General features: G+C 38.5%; 1 protein-coding gene across 3 annotated transcripts in view; it reads right to left on the minus strand.

Annotated features, from left to right (window-relative positions):
* Positions 1–7,241, minus strand: part of LOC124126951 — a 36,031-nt gene extending 28,790 nt beyond the window's left edge. For all 3 annotated transcript variants that reach the window (XM_046490475.2, XM_046490474.2, XM_046490473.2), the window contains exons 1-3: positions 7,087–7,241; positions 2,189–2,272; positions 1,627–1,938 (exon numbers count right to left, since the gene is read on the minus strand). In XM_046490475.2, coding sequence (XP_046346431.2) covers positions 1,627–1,938; positions 2,189–2,261 — 385 coding nt within the window. In that variant the 5' untranslated portion in view covers positions 2,262–2,272; positions 7,087–7,241. The remainder of the gene's footprint in view (positions 1–1,626; positions 1,939–2,188; positions 2,273–7,086) is intronic.
* Positions 7,242–18,343: the final 11,102 nt, after the last annotated feature.

Here is an 18,343-nt window from a genome sequence, read left to right on the forward strand (position 1 = left end):
GTAGTAGTAGTAGTTGTAGTAGTAGGAGTTGTAGTAGTAGTAGTAGTAGTAGAAGAAGTAGCAGTAGTAGTAGAAGAAGAAGTAGCAGTAGTAGTAGTAATAGAAGACGAAGATGTAGATGTAGTAGTTGTATTAGTAGATGAAGTAGTAGCAGAAGTAACAGTAGTAGTACAAGAAGTAGTAGCAGTAGTAGTAGTAGTAGTAGTAGTAGTAGTAAATCAAGAAGAAGATGAAGATGTAGTAGTTGTATTAGTAGAAGAAGTAGTAGCAGAAGTAACAGTAGTAGTAGAAGAAGTAGTAGCAGAAGTAACAGTAGTAGTAGAAGAAGAGGAAGAAGTAGTAGTAGATGTAGTAGTAATATAAATAGTAGTTGAAGTAGTACTAGTGGTAGCAGTAGAAGTAGTAGTAGTAGCAGTAGAAGTTGGTTGGTTGGTTGGTTTCTTGTTTAACGCCGCACTCAGCAATATTCCAGCTATATGACGGCGGTCTGTAAATAATCGAGTCTGGACCAGATAATCCAGTGATTGACATCATGAGCATCGATCCACGCAATTGGCATCGATGACATACATCACCCAAGTCAGCGAGCCTGACCACCCGATCCCGTTAGTCGCCTTTTACGACAAGCATAGTCGCCTTAAGTAGTATAGTGAGTGAGTGAATGAGTGAGTGAGGGAGTGAGTGAGGGAGTGAGTGAGTGAGGGAGTGAGTGAGTTTGGTTTAACACCGCTTTTAGCAATATTCCAGCAATATCACGGCGGGGGGCACCAGAAATGGGCAGTAGTAGTAGTAGTAAAAGTAGTAGTAGTAGTAGTAGAAGTCGTCGTTGTAGTAGTAGAAGACGTATTAACAGAAGCAGTAGCAGTCGTAGTGGTAGAAGTAGTAGTAGTAGTATTAGTGGTTGTTGGTAGTAGTAGAAGTAGTAGAAGCAGCAGCAGCAGCAGTAGTAGTAGCAGCAGCAGGAGTAGCAGCAGCTGTAGTGGAGGAAATTGTAGTATTATAAGTAGTTGTAAAATTAGCAGTAGAAATAGTAGCAGTAGAAGTAGTATTGGTAGGAATAATAGTAGTAGTTGTAGTAGTAAGGAGTAGGAGAAGAAGTAGTAATAGTATCAGTAGCAAAAGTTGTAATAGTAGTAGAGATAGCAGTAGTAGTAGTAGTGGTAGTAGTGGAAGTAGTAGTAGAAGTGGTAGTAGTAGTAGAAGTAATTGTAGTAGTAGTGGTGACAGTAGTAGTAGTAGTAGTAGTAGTAGTAGTAGTAGTAGTAGTAGTAGTAATATTTGTAGTTGTAGTAGTAGTAATAGTAGAGGTAGTAGTAGAAATATTATTATAAGTAGTAGTAGTTGTAGTTGTAGTTGTAGTAGATGTCGAACATGAAGTAGTAGAAGAAGTAGTTGTTATAGTAGCAGAAATAGCAATAGTAGTAGAAGTGGTGGTAGTAGTAGTAGTTTGAATAGTAGTAGAAATAGTAGTAGTAGTAGTAGTAGTAGTGGTGGTGGTAGAAGTAGTAGCAGAAGTAATAGAAGTTGTAGTATTAGAAGTAGTAGAAGTGGTAGTAGCAGTAGTAGTAGTAGTAGTAGTAGTAGTAGTAGTAGTAGTAGTAGAAGTAGTAGTAGTAGTAAACTCACCGGACAGTTGAATTGATTTTTCACTCCAAGTGCTTTTGTCATTGTCGTTGTTGCATCTCCACTTAGAAATGCCCGCTTCCACTTTAGAAACGTCCACACAGTGGCGTCTCCACCACAGACGTGGTTTAACCGAGTTTCGAAATGAACTGTCAACTATCTGTGTACCTAATAGCCTGCGTGTTTTGAATACAAGCGTACCATTTCTGTACCAAAAGACTGAATACAGACCCGTTAGGCCCCAACCACCTATCTTTGTACAGCATAAGGTGAAGGAATTGTTGCCCGTCATTCCACCGCTTAGATCAGGGTGATCTGTTAAAACACGGAACATACTTGATATAGTGAGACAAGTTCTATGATGATCACTTGCTTGATAAAGGTGTTAGGATCTACACCGAGACGTCGCACTAATTGTAATAAAGAAGTTACTTCCAAATGCCACTTAAAGAAATTATACTTGATATGCTTTAAAACAGAGTTTGCAGTTGAAGGAAGGTTTGGCAGATATTGGGTCGTAACCATAATGTGATCATTAATCTCTTAGTATTGCGGGGCAACTCACGACATGACGACTGCGAAATGAGGAAGACACAAACTACTACAGCTATCGGCCCACGTGCTGAATCCCACATCATGGATGCTCAACCTGAAACATGTAGTGGCATCAACACAGTATGCGTAAGGGAATTCGAACCATGGTCGCCTAAGTGAATAAAATGTGTGAGTTGAGTTGAGTGAGTGAGTTGGGTTTAACTTTAATTAACAGTATTCCAGTTATATCGCGGCGTGTCAGCTTAATGTGGGAGGAAAGCCCGAAGTGATGCAGGTCTCAGACGTTTACCACTTCGGTGAAACCCACGAGCACGGGTATGGTCCTGACAAACCTAGAAACATAATCAGGACGAACCGGGATTCGAACCCACAATCATAGTTTTCTGGCGTGTCCAAGGGACACAACTCTGCACAGCGAATCGCGGCGCCTTAGACGACTAGGCCACCCGTGGTCCTGTGAAAAACCGACAGAGATATTCCGAATCACTTAGATACGTTCAGTTTACGTGTCATGCTATTTACTGCGGGGCGCCACCTAGCGGGTAGTGAGACAGGTTTTTTTTCAGAGAGCTCCGATAAGCAGGGAAGTTAAAGTTGAAGACATTGAAGACATTGAAGAAAGTACATTTTCTATGTTGTAAACAGCTGGACCACACAATGACGTATGACTTGGGTATGTGCAGATATAACCCGCGAACTTCCGGGGTAGAACAGGCCTTCAGCAATATTCCAGCTATATGACAGCGGTCTGTAAATAATCAAGTCTGGACCAGACAATCCAGTGATTGACATCATGAGCATCGATCCTAGCAATTTGGATCTATGACATGCATCAACCTAGTCAGCGAGCCTGACCACCCGATCCCGTTAGTCGCCTTTTACGACAAGCATAGTCACCTTTTACGGCAAGCATGGGTTTTTGAAGACATATTCTACCCCGGATCTTCACGGGTCTGGACGTAAAGGTAATACAGTGTGTACCGATCTTCATGCGGATTTCTTCATCTTGGGGTTTTCATCCTTCACCAGATATTTTGAATATTTATGAAAAATTCTTTAAGTTTCTTTTACACAGTAGGCGGTCTGTTCTTTATATTGTTGCAAGGGGTGATTTTCTCTGATGGTTAATCATAATGTGGAAATAATTAAATAGTGGTTACGACGTATTGTCTCAATATGATAATGATGTTTCAAGACATGTATATTTATATTAGTATCATCTTGCTGAGAAAGGTTTGGATTGCTGGGCATATAAAGTAAAATAAAGAGTTTAGCTGTGGTTTGGGTGATATTTGGAAATGTCAGTGTGTCTTATATGATAAGATGTTTTTTATCGGAATTCAAATTAAGCTGTATAGATATAAACACTCAATTGTATCAATAGTCTTCTTGTAGATATACTAGTTTGGATTTTTATAGATCAATTAAGATCATTGCCGGGATTGAAAGTTATTTATCAGTCGTTAATATTACAGCGTGAAGACTCAGATGACACAGTGTCGATGTTCAGGAATGTTCATGATATGGAAGGGGCGGTCGGGTAGCCTAGTGGTTAAAGCGTCCGCTCGTCACGCCGGAGACCCGGGTTCGATTCCCGACATGGGTACAATGTGTGGAGCCCATTTCTGGTGTTCCCCGCTGTGATATTGCTGGAATATTGCTAAAAAGCGGCGTAAAACCTCACTCACTCACTCACTCACTCACTCACTCACTCACTCACTCACTCACTCATGATATCACAAGGAAGGTATTTTGTTTGTCTTGTTTGGCCACTTTACGATGATCTCAGGCAGCATGATATACCTACTATTATTGGAGGTATCAATCAGAAAGTAAATGTATACAACTGTTTAGTTCTTTTCGTGCTACAAGTGCTACCAATGCCTTGACGAAATATAGATTCTCAGCTGTACATAAAAGAAAGAGATTCCTGGCTACTAATGACCTTCACATATATGTTACTGTACTCTGCTGTTGTACTGTACTGTTGTACTCTGCTGTTGTACAGTACTGTTGTAATCTGCTGTTGTGCAGTACTGTTGTACTCTGCTGTTGTGCAGTACTGTTGTACTCTGCTGTTGTGCAGTACTGTTGTACTCTGCTGTTGTACTGTACTGTTGTACGCTGCTGTTGTACTGTACTGTTGTACTCTGCTGTTGTACTGTACTGTCGTACTCTGCTGTTGTGCAGTACTGTTGTAATCTGCTGTTGTACTGTACTGTTGTACTCTGCTGTTGTACTGTACTGTTGTACTGTACTGTACTGTTGTACTCTGCTGTTGTACTCTACTGTTGTACTCTACTGTTGTACTCTGCTGTTGTACTGTACTGCTGTACTGTACTATTGCACTGTGCTATTGTACTGTACTGTACTGTTGTACAGTACTGTTATACTGTACTATTGTACTGTGCTATTGTACTGTACTATTGTACTGTATTATTGTACTGTACTGTTGTTTTGTACTATTGTACTGTGCTGTTGTACTGTACTGTCGTACTGTACTAGTGTACTATACTGTTGTACTGTAGTGTTGTACTGTACTATTGTACTGTACTGTATTCTGTGCTGTTGTACTGTGCTGTTGTACTGTACTATTGTACTGTATTGTTGTACTGTACTATTGTACTGTACTGTTGTACTGTACTATTTTCCTTTGCTATTGTACTGTACTGTTGTACTGGACTGTAGTACTTTACTATTGTACTGTACTGTTGTACTGTACTGTTGTGCTGTGTTGTACTGTACTGCTGTACTGTACTGTTGTACTGTAAGGTTGTACTGTACTGTTGTACTGTGCTGTTGTACTGTGCTGTTGTACTGTATTGTTGTTCTGTGCCGCTGTACTGTAATGTTGTACTGTGCTGTTGTACTGTACTGTTGTATTGTGTCGTTGTATTGTACGGTTGTACTGTACTGTTGTGCTGTGTTGTACTGTACTGCTGTACTGTACTGTTGTACTGTGCTGTTGTACTGCACCGTTGTACTGTACCGTTGTACTGTACCGTTGCACTGTAATGTTGTACTCTACTGTTGCAAAGTGCTGTTGTACTGTGCTGTTGTACTGTACTGTTGTAATGTACTATTGTACTGTGCTATTGTACTGTACTATTGTACTGTGTCGCTGTACAGTACTGTTGTACTCTACTGCTGTGCTGTGCCGTTCTACTTTACTGTTGTACCATACTGTTGTACTGCTGTGCTATGCCGTTGTACTGTACTTTTGTACTGTGCTCTTGTACTGTACTCTTGTGCTGTGTTGTGCTGTACTGCTTTACTGCACTGTTGTGCTCTACTATTGTACTGTGCTGTTGTACCTATGCCGTTGTATTGTACTGTTGTACTCTGCTGTTGTACTGTACTGTTGTACTGTGTCGTTGTATTGTACTGCCGTACTGTACTGTTGTACTGTGTTGTTGTACTGCACTGTTGTACTGTACCGTTGAAATGTTCCGTTGTACTGTGATGCTGTACTGTACTGTTGTACCGTACTTTTGTACTGCACTGCTGTGATGTGCCGTTGTACTGTGCTCTTGTACTGTGCTATTGTACTGTGCTATTGTACTGTGCTATTTTAATGTGCTGTTGTACTCTACTGTTGTACTGTGTCCTTGTATTGTACGGTTGTACTGCACCGTTGTACTGTATCTTTGTACTGTACCGTTGTACTGTGATGTTGTACTGTTCTGTTGCAAAGTGCTTTTGCACTGTGCTGTTGTACTGTACTATTTTACTCTACTATTGTACTGTATCATTGTATTTTGCTATTGTACTGTGCTGTTGTACTGTGCTATTGTACTGTACTATTGTACTGTGCTGTTGTACTGTACTATTGTACTATGCTATTGTACTGTACTATTGTTCTGTGCTATTGTACTGTACTGTTGTACTGTACTGTTTTACTGTGCTGTTCTACTGTACTGTACTGTTTTACTGTGCTATTGTACTGTACTGTTTTACTGTGCTGTTGTACTGTACTGTACTGTTTTACTGTACTATTGTACTGTACTGTTGTACTGTACTCTTGTACTGTACTCTTGTGCTGTGCTGTTCTGTACTGTTGTACTGTGCTGTTGTACTGTACTCTTGTGCTGTGTTGTACTGCACTGTTGTACTCTACTATTGTACTGTGCTGTTGTACTCTACATGTGTACTGTATTGTTGAACTGTGCCGTTGTACTGTACTGTTGTACTGTGTCGTTGTATTGTATGGTTGTACTGTGTTGTTGTACTGTACCGTTGTACTGTGATGTTGTACTGTACTATTGCAAAGTTCTGTTGTACTGTGCCGTTGTACTGTACTATTGTACTGTACTGTTGAACTGTACTGTTGTACTGTACTGTTGTACTGTGTTTTACTGTACTGTTGTACTGTGCTGTTGTACTGTGCTATTGAAATGTACTGTGTTGTACTGTACTGTTGTACTATGAATTCGTTTTTCCATTTATCTAATTTTCATACACAGTAATTTTATCTCCAAAATCAATATTCTTTCATTGCAACATTCTTCCGTGTGTAAAAAGATTTTCGGGTCAGAATCTGTCTTTGTGACTGTTCTCTCTTGATGCGCAGCTTATGGGTGTATTAGGCAACTATGTCTTCCCATGGCGCGTGCATTTATGTATTTGACCACCGATGCTGTTTTTGTTCGCACTGGGATAGACCTACATTCAGAATGAATGATTGCATGTATTCATATATTAGGCCCACATGTACATGATGCTACATAAACAAATTAAGCAACGTAAAACTGTTACAATCAGTGAATTGAAACAATTGGAAATATAGATAAAGTCGTTAAAATCCCAGAATTGCTTTCCCCTTTCCGTCTTTGAATTGTTCTTATCAATATCAACCGTATCACGCAGAGACTGAAAACTACATGAAGAAACAAGTGCCACATCACTTACCGTCGTACCAACCGCTCGGTAGATATCCTCGTTATCCGGTTGTTTGACGACTGTGTGGGCTATCGAGATAACAATGCCTGCTATGTGATATAACTTCCTTGTTTGTTCCCAACGCCCTCTGTCAGGAAGTACATATCCTAACTATCAATTTTCTTCACTTGAATCAAGAGTCTGTACATGTGTTCACTGTGACACCGTTAGGACTGAAGTATTATGTCCTCCTTGTCACTTGTTACTACGGTATGCTTTCAGTTTTGGGAAGTATAAAAGCCGGAGTGCACAATGTGTAAATAAGCGTGGCGTAACTGAATTAGGCAAAGTGTACACACCGGTTTTCAGGTTAATAATGAATATAAAACGTCACCACAGAATATAATCCGTTTTGCGGTGGCCCATAAGGGGCATGGAGTCTGTTTTTCAATATTTTGATATTTCACTTACTTTTATCGTAACTTTTCGCAAATTAAGACAATTTGTATTACAAATATGTGATAAATCGTGCATAAAAACAACCGAAAACACGGAAAATGTACTTTCAGGTAGCTATTGAATCGCTGAAATGTAAAGCGAAAATGTCAAAAACTAAAATTGCAATGTCAAAAACAAAAACGAAAAGGTCAAAAACTAAAATGAAAATGTCAAAAACAAAAGCGAAAATGTCAAAAACTAAAATGAAAATACAGAAAACTATTTCCACCACATTTTCATTTTCGTTTTTGACCTTTTTGTTTTTGTTTTGGATATTTCCAGTTTAGTTTTTGGATTATCCCCCGAAATGGGCTCCATTGGGCATAAAAGGCAATGTACATTTGGAAGTTCTGTGAATGGACAACTGAAAATCAGTGATGCCTTCCGGTGTTCGCGAAGTGGGTAAGAAACCCCAAACAAGGAGTCATTTCTTATATACAGCTCCAGTCTTTGGTGTTCACATTTCACAACTTATGAGACACAATCGAGCATGCTCATACCACCAAGATTACCAAGAGCGTCATACGACTCTTGCTCAGAAGTTGTTTGATCAAGGCTACACCATTAAAGGCCTTAGAAAAACATTCAAAAAGTTTTATGATAGACAAGTGGAGGACATTTCCAAATTTGACGCAACAGTGACAAAAATGATGTCCGCTGCAATTTCCTATTTGACTTGTACCATATGTTTCCGTGTTGGGTCAGGTGAATAATTGACTTGCCGTTGCATGTGTTTGTGGCGGGTGCCATCGGTGGGGCAGTATACGCTCACCGTTTCGCGAACACCTGGTATCATTACTATTTGATAGTAATTCATAAACACATGCTCATGATATAGTCGGAATCGTACAATCGACTCTGCTTTAGGCAGAGATTTCTATTGGATTCGGAAAGGGTGTTGTCGCTTTGTACTTATTATTATTATGTACAGATTGAGATAAAAAAAATGCAGCAAAGAGGGTTTTGGTGATCCTGGCACAGTCAGGCTGCAATAGGCTCATCATCAGCTCAAGCCCCTTGCCCCCTCCCCTCTATACGCAGCCCAGACAGCGAATGGGACTGCTCCCAGGAAGCGCTGCCTAGTCAAACCCACCCAGAACGCTTCGGAGAATGTGAAGACTCCCCAATACTGCAGCCTACTGCATTACACCATAAACAATGGGGAGTTGGACAACTTGGTACTTGGGATGCAAGCGTGACATTTCGAAAGCGAGGTCTGCATATTTGCCATGAATCCTGAATCCTGTCAATCACATTAGTGTCAATCGGGACAGAAAATTCAATAATGTAAATGATTTCATTGGTTTTATCAAAACGGACAAGATCAGGTGTGTTGGCCTGGATAGGTCTGAGGCTGGATACGGGCCTATTCCAAAGGATTTGTATTTATCATTTTCCATGACGCCCTCTACATATTCCGGGTCTTACCATAGATTGACCTCTAAGTCAAAACCACAAGCATTGCGCAGACGGTAATGCAATGATCGAGCCTCTCCATCATGTCTCTTAGGATACTATGTTTGTGCCAAAGCTGGGCATCCACTGACAATGTGTTGGACAGTCTCATTAAATTCATTACTTGATCTACATCATCATCTTCATCATCATCATCATCATCATCATCATCATCATCATCATCATCATCATCCATCACCCATCACCCATCATCCATCATCAATCATCCATCATCATCATCATCATCATCATCACCATCACCACCACCACCACCACCACCACCACCACCACCACAACCACCACAACCACCACCACCATCCATCCATCCATCCATCCATCATCATTATAAATTAAGAGTTCACAGACTGGTTTTCTAATCATTATCATAAAAAACCTAGAGAGAACAATACTAAATCAGTGACGTGTTTCAGCGCAATAATGCAACACACGCCCCACCCATCCTGTTATCAGTCAGTCGGGAAGCAGTAATCCCCCAATTATCTTAACATGAAGGCAACATATGATGCTTGGTTAGTTAACCAAATGCCATGGAATCGCTTGCAATGTATTTACACTAAAATGTGTCTTCTAACGCAGGACTTGCAGTTCTCAAAGATGCACATCCATACACATTTAGTGCAGCTGTAAACAAACTCTACACAGGCTACCGTCACGTGAACAAACAGGCGAGGTGCTTATGTCTGAGTGTGCGTCACAGTTTACTTCCTGGTTGGAGGCTATAATTACTAGTGTCCCACTTAAAGTGAATCTCCTGCTATACAGAGCACAACTATCTACATCTACAGAGCCCAATCTATATACACAGAGCACTATCTACATATACAGAGCACAACTATCTACATATACAGAGCGCATTTTACATATAGAGAGCACAATCTACATATACAGAGCACAATCTACATATACAGAGCACAACTTTCTACATATACAGAGCACAACTTTCTACATATACAGAGCGCATTCTACATATACAGAGCACAATCTACATATACAGAGCACAATCTACATATACAGAGCACAACTATCTACATATACAGAGCACAACTATCTACATATACAGAGCATTGTCTACATATACAGAGCACAACTATCTACATATACAGAGCATTGTCTACATATACAGACCACAACTATCTACATATACAGAGCATTGACTACATATACAGAGCCCAACTATCTACATATACAGAGCACAACTATCTACATATACAGAGCATTGTCTACATATACAGAGCACAATCTACATGTACAGAGCACAATCTACATATACAGAACACTATCTACATATACAGAGCACTATCTACATATACAGAGCACAATCTACATATACCGGGCACAATCTACATATACAGAGCACAACTATCTACATATACAGAGCACAACTATCTAGATATACAGAGCATTGTCTACATATACATAGCACAACTATCTACATATACAGAGCACAATCTACATATGCAGAGCACAATCTACATATACAGAGCACAATCTACATATACAGAGCACAACTATCTACATATACAGAGCACAATCTACATATACAGAGCACAACTATCTACATATACAGAGCACAATCTACAAAAACAGAGCAAAACTATCTACATATACAGAGCACAATCTACATCTACAGAGCACAATCTACATATACAGAGCACATTCTACATATACAGAGCAGAATCTACATCTACAGAGCACAATCTACATATACAGAGCACAATCTACATATACAGAGCACAATCTACATACACAGAGCACAATCTACATATACAGAGCACAATCTACATATACAGAGCACATTCTACATCTACAGAGCACAATCTACATCTACAGAGCACAATCTACATATACAGAGCACATTCTACATATACAGAGCACAATCTACATATACAGAGCACAATCTACATATACAGAGCACAATCTACATATACAGAGCACAATCTACATATACAGAGCACAATCTACATATACAGAGCACAATCTACATATACAGAGCACATTCTACATCTACAGAGCACAATCTACATATACAGAGCACAATCTACATATACAGAGCGCATTCTACATATACAGAGCACAATCTACATCTACAGAGCACAACTATCTACATATACAGAGCACAATCTACATATACAGAGCACAATCTACATATACAGAGCACAACTATCTACATATACAGAGCACAATCTACATATACAGAGCACAATCTACATATACAGAGCACAATCTACATATACAGAGCACAATCTACATCTACAGAGCACAATCTACATATACAGAGCACAATCTACATCTACAGAGCACAATCTACATATACAGAGCACAATCTACATATACAGAGCACAATCTACATATACAGAGCACAATCTACATATACAGAGCACATTCTACATCTACAGAGCACAATCTACATACACAGAGCACTATCTACATATACAGAGCGCATTCTACATATACAGAGCACAATCTACATATACAGAGCACAATCTACAAAAACAGAGCACAACTATCTACATATACAGAGCACAACTATCTACATATACAGAGCATTGTCTACATATACAGAGCACAACTATCTACATATACAGAGCATTGTCTACATATACAGACCACAACTATCTACATATACAGAGCATTGACTACATATACAGAGCCCAAATATCTACATATACAGAGCACAACTATCTACATATACAGAGCATTGTCTACATATACAGAGCACAATCTACATGTACAGAGCACAATCTACATATACAGAACACTATCTACATATACAGAGCACTATCTACATATACAGAGCACAATCTACATATACCGGGCACAATCTACATATACAGAGCACAACTATCTACATATACAGAGCACAACTATCTAGATATACAGAGCATTGTCTACATATACATAGCACAACTATCTACATATACAGAGCACAATCTACATATGCAGAGCACAATCTACATATACAGAGCACAATCTACATATACAGAGCACAACTATCTACATATACAGAGCACAATCTACATATACAGAGCACAACTATCTACATATACAGAGCACAATCTACAAAAACAGAGCACAACTATCTACATATACAGAGCACAATCTACATCTACAGAGCACAATCTACATCTACAGAGCACATTCTACATATACAGAGCACAATCTACATATACAGAGCACAATCTACATATACAGAGCACAATCTACATATACAGAGCACAACTATCTACATATACAGAGCACAATCTACATATACAGAGCACAACTATCTACATATACAGAGCACAATCTACAAAAACAGAGCACAACTATCTACATATACAGAGCACAATCTACATCTACAGAGCACAATCTACATCTACAGAGCACATTCTACATATACAGAGCACAATCTACATATACAGAGCACAATCTACATATACAGAGCACAATCTACATATACAGAGCACAATCTACATATACAGAGCACAATCTACATATACAGAGCACAATCTACATATACAGAGCACATTCTACATCTACAGAGCACAATCTACATATACAGAGCACTATCTACATATACAGAGCGCATTCTACATATACAGAGCACAATCTACATATACAGAGCACAATCTAGAAAAACAGAGCACAACTATCTACATATACAGAGCACAATCTACATCTACAGAGCACAATCTACATATACAGACCACATTCTACATATACAGAGCACAATCTACATATACAGAGCACAATCTACATATACAGAGCACAATCTACATATACAGAGCACAATCTACATATACAGAGCACAATCTACATATACAGAGCACATTCTACATCTACAGAGCACAATCTACATATACAGAGCACAATCTACATATACAGAGCGCATTCTACATATACAGAGCACAATCTACATCTACAGAGCACAACTATCTACATATACAGAGCACAATCTACATATACAGAGCACAATCTACATATACAGAGCACAACTATCTACATATACAGAGCACAATCTACATATACAGAGCACAATCTACATATAGAGAGCACAATCTACATATACAGAGCACAATCTACATCTACAGAGCACAATCTACATATACAAAGCACAATCTACATCTACAGAGCACAATCTACATATACAGAGCACAATCTACATATACAGAGCACAATCTACAAATACAGAGCACAATCTACATATACAGAGCACATTCTACATCTACAGAGCACAATCTACATATACAGAGCACTATCTACATATACAGAGCGCATTCTACATATACAGAGCACAATCTACATATACAGAGCACAATCTACAAAAACAGAGCACAACTATCTACATATACAGAGCACAATCTACATCTACAGAGCACAATCTACATATACAGAGCACATTCTACATATACAGAGCACAATCTACATATACAGAGCACAATCTACATATACAGAGCACAATCTACATATACAGAGCACAATCTACATATACAGAGCACAATCTACATATACAGAGCACAATCTACATATACAGAGCACAATCTACATATACAGAGCACATTCTACATCTACAGAGCACAATCTACATATACAGAGCACAATCTACATATACAGAGCGCATGCTACATATACAGAGCACAATCTACATCTACAGAGCACAACTATCTACATATACAGAGCACAATCTACATATACAGAGGACAATCTACATCTACAGAGCACAACTATCTACATATACAGAGCACAATCTACATATACAGAGCACAATCTACATATACAGAGCACAATCTACATATACAGAGCACAACTATCTACATATACAGAGCACAATCTACATATACAGAGCACAATCTACATATACAGAGCACATTCTACATCTACAGAGCACAATCTACATATACAGAGCACAATCTACATATACAGAGCGCATTCTACATATACAGAGCACAATCTACATATACAGAGCACAACTATCTACATATACAGAGCACAATCTACATCTACAGAGCACAATCTACATCTACAGAGCACAATCTACATATACAGAGCACAATCTACATATAGAGAGCACAATCTACATCTACAGAGTACAGTCTACATATACAGAACACAATCTACATCTACAGAGCACAATCTACATCTACAGAGCACAATCTACGTATACAGAGCACAATCTACATATACAGAGCACAATCTACATCTACAGAGCACAATCTACATCTACAGAGCACAATCTACGTATACAGAGCACAATCTACATCTACAGAGCACAATCAACATATAGAGAGCACAATCTACATCTACAGAGCACAATCTACATATACAGAGCACAATCTACATCTACAGAGCACAATCTACATCTACAGAGCACAATCTACATCTACAGAGCACAATCTACGTATACAGAGCACAATCTACATCTACAGAGCACAATCTACATATACAGAGCACAACTATCTACATATACAGAGCACAATCTACATCTACAGAGCACAATCTACATCTACAGAGCACAATCTACGTATACAGAGCACAATCTACATCTACAGAGCACAATCTACATATACAGAGCACAACTATCTACATATACAGAGCACAATCTACATCTACAGAGCACAATCTACATCTACAGAGCACAATCTACATATACAGAGCACAACTATCTACATATACAGAGCACAATCTACATCTACAGAGCACAATCTACATCTACAGAGCACAATCTACATATACAGAGCACAACTATCTACATATACAGAGCACAATCTACATATACAGAGCACAACTATCTACATATACAGAGCACATTCTACATATACAGAGCACAACTATCTACATATACAGAGCACAATCTACATATAGAGAGCACAATCTACATATACAGAGCGCATTCTACATATACAGAGCACAATCTACATATACAGAGCACAATCTACATCTACAGAGCACAATCTACATATACAGAGTACAACTATCTACATATACAGAGCACAACTATCTACATATACAGAGCACATTCTACATCTACAGAGCACAATCTACATATACAGAGCACAATCTACATATACAGAGCGCATTCTACATATACAGAGCACAATCTACATATACAGAGCACAACTATCTACATATACAGAGCACAACTATCTACATATACAGAGCACAACTATCTACATATACAGAGCACTATCTACATATACAGAGCACAATCTACATATACAGAGCACAATCTACATATAGAGAGCACAATCTACATATACAGAGCACTATCTACATATACAGAGCACAACTATCTACATATACAGAGCACAATCTACATCTACAGAGCACAATCTACATATACAGAGCACAACTATCTACATATACAGAGCACAACTATCTACATATACAGAACACAATCTACATCTACAGAGCACAATCTACATATATAGAGCACAACTATCTACATATACAGAGCACAACTCTCTAGATATACAGAGCATTGTCTACATATACAGAGCACAGCTATCTACATATACAGAGCACAATCTACATATACAGAGCACAACTATCTACATATACAGAGCACAAGTATCTAGATATACAGAGCACAACTATCTTGATATACAGAGCATTGTCTACATAAACAGAGCACAACTATCTACATATTTAGAGCACAATCTACATATACAGAGCATAATCTACATATACAGAGCACAATCTACATATACAGAGCACAACTATCTACATATACAGAGCACAAGTATCTAGATATACAGAGCACAACTATCTTGATATACAGAGCATTGTCTACATAAACAGAGCACAACTATCTACATATTTAGAGCACAATCTACATATACAGAGCATAATCTACATATACAGAGCACAATCTACATATACAGAGCACAATCTAGATATACAGAGCACATTCTACATCTACAGAGCACAATCTACATATACAGAGCACAATCTACATATACAGAGCACAATCTACATATACAGAGCACAATCTACATATACAGAGCACAATCTACATCTACAGAGCGCAGTCTACATATACAGAGCGCATTCTACATATACAGAGCGCATTCTACATATACAGAGCACATTCTACATATACAGAGCGCATTCTACATATACAGAGCGCATTCTACATCTACAGAGCGCATTCTACATATACAGAGCGCATTCTACATATACAGAGCACAATCTACATCTACAGAGCGCATTCTACATATACAGAGCGCATTCTACACCTACAGAGCACATTCTACATATACAGAGCACATTCTACATATACAGAGCGCATTCTACATCTACAGAGCGCATTCTACATATACAGAGCGCAATCTACATATACAGAGCGCATTCTACATATACAGAGCACATTCTACATATACAGAGCGCATTTTACATATACAGAGCACAATCTACATCTACAGAGCACAATCTACATATACAGAGCACAATCTACATATACAGAGCACAATCTACATATACAGAGCGCATTCTACATATACAGAGCGCATTCTACACATACAGAGTGCAATCTACATCTACAGAGCACAATCTACGTATACAGAGCACAACTATCTACATATACAGAGGATAATCTACATATACAGAGCACAGCTATCTACATATACAGAGCACAATCTACATATACAGAGCACAACTATCTACATATACAGAGCACAATCTACATATACAGAGCACAATCTACATCTACAGAGCACAATCTACATATACAGAGCACAACTATCTACATATACAGAGCACAATCTACATATACAGAGCACAATCTACATATACAGAGCGCATTCTACATATACAGAGCGCAATCTACATCTACAGAGCACAATATACATATACAGAGCACAGCTATCTACATATACAGAGCACAATCTACATATACAGAGCACAACTATCTACATATACAGAGCACAACTATCTACATATACAGAGCACAATCTACATCTACAGAGCACAATCTACATATACAGAGCACAATCTACATATACAGAGCACAATCTACATATACAGAGCACATTCTACATATACAGAGCGCAATCTACATCTACAGAACACAATCTACATATACAGAGCACAACTATCTACATATACAGAGCACAATCTACATATACAGAGCACAACTATCTACATATACAGAGCACAATCTACATATACAGAGGACAATCTAGATATACAGAGCACAATCTACATATACAGAGCACAATCTACATATACAGAGCACTATCTACATATACAGAGCACAACTATCTACATATACAGAGCACAATCTACATATACAGAGCACAACTATCTACATATACAGAGCACAATCTACATATACAGAGCACAATCTACATCTACAGAGCACAATCTACATATACAGAGCACAATCTACATATACAGAGCACAATCTACATATACAGAGCGCATTCTACATATACAGAGCGCAATCTACATCTACAGAGCACAATCTACATATACAGAGCACAACTATCTACATATACAGAGCACAATCTACATATACAGAGCACAACTATCTACATATACAGAGCACAATCTACATATACAGAGGACAATCTAGATATACAGAGCACAATCTACATATACAGAGCACAATCTACATATACAGAGCACAATCTACATATACAGAGCACAACTATCTACATATACAGAGCACAATCTACATATACAGAGCACAATCTACATATACAGAGCACAATCTACATATACAGAGCACAATCTACATATACAGAGCACAACTATCTACATATACAGAGCACAATCTATATCTACAGAGCGCATTCTACATATACAGAGCGCATTCTACATATACAGAGCGCATTCTACATATACAGAGCGCAATCTACATCTACAGAGCGCATTCTACATATACAGAGCGCATTCTACATCTACAGAGCACATTCTACATATACAGAGCGCATTCTACATATACAGAGCGCATTCTACATCTACAGAGCGCATTCTACATATACAGAGCGCAATCTACATATACAGAGCGCATTCTACATATACAGAGCACATTCTACATATACAGAGCGCATTCTACATATACAGAGCGTATTCTACATCTACAGAGCGCATTCTACATATACAGAGCGCATTCTACATATACAGAGCACAATCTACATCTACAGAGCGCATTCTACATCTACAGAGCGCATTCTACATATACAGAGCACAATCTACATATACAGAGCACAATCTACATATACAGAGCACAATCTACATACGATGCTGGATTGATACGAACCAATTTTTGTTTTTTCTTTTGCAAAGTCGGGGAAATATGTAGAAATAGAGCTGAATATCCTCAACGATATAT

The sequence above is a fragment of the Haliotis rufescens genome, unplaced genomic scaffold, assembly GCF_023055435.1.
Source record: "Haliotis rufescens isolate VD_foot unplaced genomic scaffold, xgHalRufe1.0.p SCAF_34, whole genome shotgun sequence".
NCBI classification, from domain to species: domain Eukaryota; kingdom Metazoa; phylum Mollusca; class Gastropoda; order Lepetellida; family Haliotidae; genus Haliotis; species Haliotis rufescens.